We start from the raw sequence: 5015 nt of genomic DNA on the forward strand, positions 1-5015 counted from the left end.
CCGAGCACCTTGCGCGCGCCGAGCACCTTGCGCGCCCTTCCTGTTCTCCCTCCTACTGGCCTCAGGGCAAGAGATTAAGCGCCATTCAGGCCTAGGTTGGACTGCTGACACCTCAAATTCCACCACTCCCTGTCATCTCCAAAAGCTTGGGTCTCGGTTGCCCCATCTCTAATAAGAGAAGTGGGCTCTGGGCATCTCCAACTTTAAGATGCGCACCAAGCTACCTGCGGGTCCCTGCAGATCCTGATCTAGTAGTGCGTTGGGCTGGGCTGGGGCTAACGCGTTTCTAACAAGCACCCAAGTGCTGTGGATGTTGCTAGTCTGGAGACCACACCTGGAGGTAAAAGGGAGTAAATGAACTTGACCTCTTCTGGCTTCTCAAGGTTTGTGAGCGCCTGTAGGATGCGCACACGTGCAGACCTTGTTCATCCTGGTGCTCCCCGTGCTAAACACAGGGGTCAGGACAGTGCGGAGGTCAAGGGCATCAGTCTCATGACAGGCAGATACAAGTGGAAACTCACGCTCCACCTGTCTGAGTTGTGTGAAGTCGTCTGACCTCTGTGCCTGAATTTCCTGATCTGCAAAGGGAAATACCAGAATTGCCTTTTGCATGCTGTGTGTGTGTGTGTGTATGTGTGTATGTGTACTTAATGAGAAAATGCTTATAAAGTATTTAGTACACTGGAAGTGCTCAGCGAACATTAGGATTTTTTTAGCATTATCATACAATGCATAGTTATGCAATGTACATATCTGTGCATCTTGTTTAATAGCCATCTCATTCAAGTTCAAGGATGATATACACTGTCTCGTTCATTATAGTACCCACAGAGCTTAGCACAAGACCTAGCATATAGTAGATGTTCAGTGAATCCTTATGGCAGAAGAGGGAGAAAGGGAGGAAGAAGAAAAGGGAAAGAAAATTAATGGGTAGGGGGCCACAGAGATAGATCCACCTCCGTCATTTCACAGCCCTGGAGAAGCCCAGCCACATGAGCACTCACTGATGCCACCCACTGTGCTCTCCATCCACCCCTTGGAGCTCCTCCTGGGGCTTTCTCAGGGAGAGCCTCCCCTTCTGGTAGCCTTCAGCCTCTCCTTTCATTCTGGCTCACAACTGCTCAAGTCTCTCCCCACCTCCATCCCTCCGAGAAAACCCTTCCTGCCTCCATCTTCCCATGTCAGGCCTTCTTCCTCCCCTCCCCCTCACTATCATATTTCTTGAAAGAGTAAGTTTACATGCTGCTGGCACTGTCTTCACCTCCCACTCGTTCCTCAGCCCGTAGAAATCTGGCACCCACCCCCACCATTCCTCTGAAAGTGCTGTCCACAAGGCCCTCTTCCTTTGGCAGATCTCACAGTCCCTTGTTCGTCCCCATCCTGCCTGACCTCTAGGAAACTTTCTGCCCCGTTTCCCCCTCTTTCTGTCTTAAAATTCACACCTGCATGTTTTCCTTAACACTGCCTGCTGCAGCTGCTGTTTCTCCCCTGCTTCTCTGCTCTTCCTTGCTCTTCTCTTAAATTTCTTCTCTCTCGTTCCTTTAGCCACACAGTGAGATGCTGATGGTCACCACACCTCCGTCCCCAGGTGCTGTGCAGGGTATGTTCTAAAGCAAAGATCTTGTAGTGGCTGGGGTGAGAATAAACTGAATCCGGGTAGGTGTGGGGTCACATCCAGGCTGTACCCCTTCTGAGCTGTGTTATCTCTGTCCTCAGGCCCTCTCCTCTGCTAAGTGGGGTTGATACTTGTTCCGACCTCATGGGATGGGTGTGAGGGTTCACAGGCTGAAAGCATTGAAAGCAATAGGTGCTCTGTGAATAGTAGCTAGTATTTTTATTGTGATGAGGATGGTGATATCATTCCCTTGCTTAAAAATCTGCACTGGCCTTCCTTTTCCTACAGGATGGAATCAAATTGCTTATCTTGGCATTCAATATTACCCCACAATCTGTCCCAGCCTTTCCTTCTAAATTGATGCCATTTCTATCCTACACTAAAACTCCCTATGAGTACAGTAAACCCCTGGATTGCGAGTGACTTGTTCTGTGAGTGTTCCACAAGGTGAGCAAACATTTCTAACAAATTTTAACTTAATAAACAAGCGATAGCTTGCCAGACATCACATGATCACAACTGAGCCAATGGCGCCTTTCTCTCTTTTTCTCTCTCTCTCTCTCCCTCTCTCCTCTATCTCTTTCTGTGGGATTGTGAGTGATCATCTTCCATGCTCAGATGCTCGGTCTCAGGCCACAGTCTTTGGCAGAAAAAAAGTGATTTTTCGGAACATTGGAAGACGCCCAAAACTGGCACTAGTATATTTTTGTCACTTCAAAGCACCTAATAACAGTCCTTACTTTTCCATGTAAGAGTAAGCTTAGGAATGGTTTGCTTCATTCTCCCAGACTGCCTACTGCTTTATTGCCAGTTACATTAAATACAGTAGATGACAAGAGTTTATTAATATTGTATGGTAGTCAACATCCTTGTGAGTGTATACAATGGCCCCCATGCAGAAAAAGAAAGGCAGTAAGAAGAAAGAGATGACTATAGTGGAAGTTAAAAAGAAATCATCGACAAGTATGAACAAAGTATGTGAGTGGCCAAAATTGCAAGATTTTATGAGAAGCCTATATGGGCATCTCAACCACAGAGGAGGAGGAGAAAAAGGCAGAGGGATCCCTCACTTCAAATGAGATTAGGGAGATGTGTAAAATGTGGGAAACAGTGCAAAATTTTGTAGAGAAGCACCACCCGAATAAGACTGTAGCATTGTGAGCAATGAATCTGTTTAATGACAATGCAATGTCACATTTTCACAAAATCCTCAAAAGGAGACAAAAGCAAGTGTCATTGGATGGTTCCTTGTTAAAGTTGCATGAAAAGAAAAAGATTCCATTGAGCCCATAGATAGTAGTGATTCAGTGACAATGAAAGTCATCCTACACAATAACCCTCCTCTCTTGTCTCCCTCGCACTAACCACAAAGGTTTTCAATGGTAACTGCAGGTTAATTAGTTTATTTTTCTTTATATTATGTATTTTCTTTATTATTTTGTATTCTATTACAGTATTATAATCTTTTTTAAAAATTTTTGTATGTCTTTATTTTGAGAAAGAGAGGGGAGGAGGGGCAGAGAGAAAGGGAAACACAGAATGTGGAGCAGGCTCCAGGCTCTGAGCTGTCAGCACAGAGCTGGACACGAGGCTTGAACCTATGGACTGTGAGATCATGACCTGAGCCGAAGTCAGCCACTCAACCGACTGAGCCACCCAATGCCCCATGTAACCATTTTTATGTGAGTATTTTTGGGTTGTGGAATGAATCATCAGAGTTTCCAATTTTTCTTATGGGGAAGTTCACTTTGATATACACACACTTTGATTACAAGCATATTTCCGGAACAAATTATGCTCACCAGCCAAGGTTTAACTGAACTTTCATTTGGGGGAAGGGAGGAAGGGAGAGGGTGAGGGCGTGATCCTCAGTATCATACATAAAATGGGCAATAAAGGAAGGAATTCATGTTTTACCTTGACAGTCTTTGAATGTAGTAGGTACATGGCGCCTAGGAATCCCCTGTGAAATGAACAGCTACGTCAAAAGTTTGAGACACAGTCCCAACCCTTATTGCAATATTAGCCTGTCACCCCAGAATCTGTGTAGACCTCCTTTGAATCTAATTGCATTTCACTTTATAATGTTCCTCAGCATAATTAGCCCCAGGAATTGACTTCCTCTGAGCACCTATGATTTTATGAGACCTGCTTGGGGAACAACACTGGATAGCATGAGAGGGTGGGAGTTGGCCAGCCTCTGGCACAGATGTGGGCTCAGTTTTGCTGACAGATGCTTATGTGGCCTTGGGTAAGACCTCTGAGCTTTGGTGTCCTGGGTTTATCAAAATAATCTTGATTATCCCCATCTCCCAGGGTGGTCTTAGAGGTAAAGTGAGACTACATGCTGAGAAGAATATTTTACATACACTAATGTCCCAAACTTGCCTCTCAGGGTATTTTTAAAAAAATTTTTTTTAATGTTTATTAATTTTTTTTGAGAGACAGAGAGAGAGAGTATGAGCAGGGAAGGGGCAGAGAGAGAGAGAGACACACACACAGAATCTGAAGCAGGCCTCAGGCTCTGAGCTGTCAGCACAGAGCCCAACATGGGGCTCGAACTCACAAACCATGAGATCATGACCTGAGCCGAAGTCAGATGCTTAACCAACTAAGCCACCCAGGTGCCCCTCACCTTTCAGGTTTTAATGTTTTCTTGTGCAAGTTGACCAAATCAGTGTTCTCTTACTAGAATTGAGTAATTAATGTTTACAGCCAATCCCCATGCATATATCAGGACTCTGGAAAAGACTTATTCATTTTCCTCTGTCCTTATACAGAGGAGCCTACATCTCCCCCATCATTTCAGAGTCTCATCTCTGGGCCTTTCCCATTATGTTATGTCTTGAGTGCCAGTGACCTGAAGGGCATACCCCCATGTCCCTGGGATGGATGTACTTAGATTGGAACAAGATAGGAATATGGGCTATAGGTCATCTCCAGAGCTGGTCCTGATGCAACACAGCGTAGTGGTTAGGAACATGGGCTGTGCTGTCATACCTCCTGGGCTCAAAGCCCAGGTCTACCAACTTGGCACATTATCCTGAGCTTCAGTTCCTTATCTGCAAAGCGAGAGTACTAATATTTGCCTTTAACTGTTATGAAGATTAAATGGGTTGGTATTTGTAAGGTACTTAGATCGTGCTTGAAATATAGACATTTCTGTTAATTAAGTATATAGTCTTCAAAGAATAGAAATATCATGACTTCCTTATTCCTTTTTGGGGGCAAGAATTCAGTGTTTTTCATCTGGAAACAGCTGTCCTAAAGACTTACTTAAATTTCAGCTTGGCTCATTCATCCATTCTCCAAATACTTACGGGGCTTCAATTATCTTCAGATACTTATTATTGGTCATGAGGGTGCAAAACTAGGGATAAAGCCTTCCCCGGGCTGTATG

The 5015-nt window shown here is 44.7% G+C and overlaps 1 protein-coding gene across 1 annotated transcript in view; it reads right to left on the reverse strand.

Moving 5' to 3' along the window:
• SLC6A11 (solute carrier family 6 member 11) overlaps window positions 1-1143 on the reverse strand; it is a 133104-nt gene extending 131961 nt beyond the window's left edge. The window contains exon 1 of the mRNA XM_029917896.1: window positions 1138-1143. Coding sequence (XP_029773756.1) covers window positions 1138-1143 — 6 coding nt within the window. The remainder of the gene's footprint in view (window positions 1-1137) is intronic.
• Window positions 1144-5015: the final 3872 nt, after the last annotated feature.

Source organism: Suricata suricatta, chromosome 12 (genome assembly GCF_006229205.1).
Source record: "Suricata suricatta isolate VVHF042 chromosome 12, meerkat_22Aug2017_6uvM2_HiC, whole genome shotgun sequence".
Lineage (NCBI taxonomy): Eukaryota > Metazoa > Chordata > Mammalia > Carnivora > Herpestidae > Suricata > Suricata suricatta.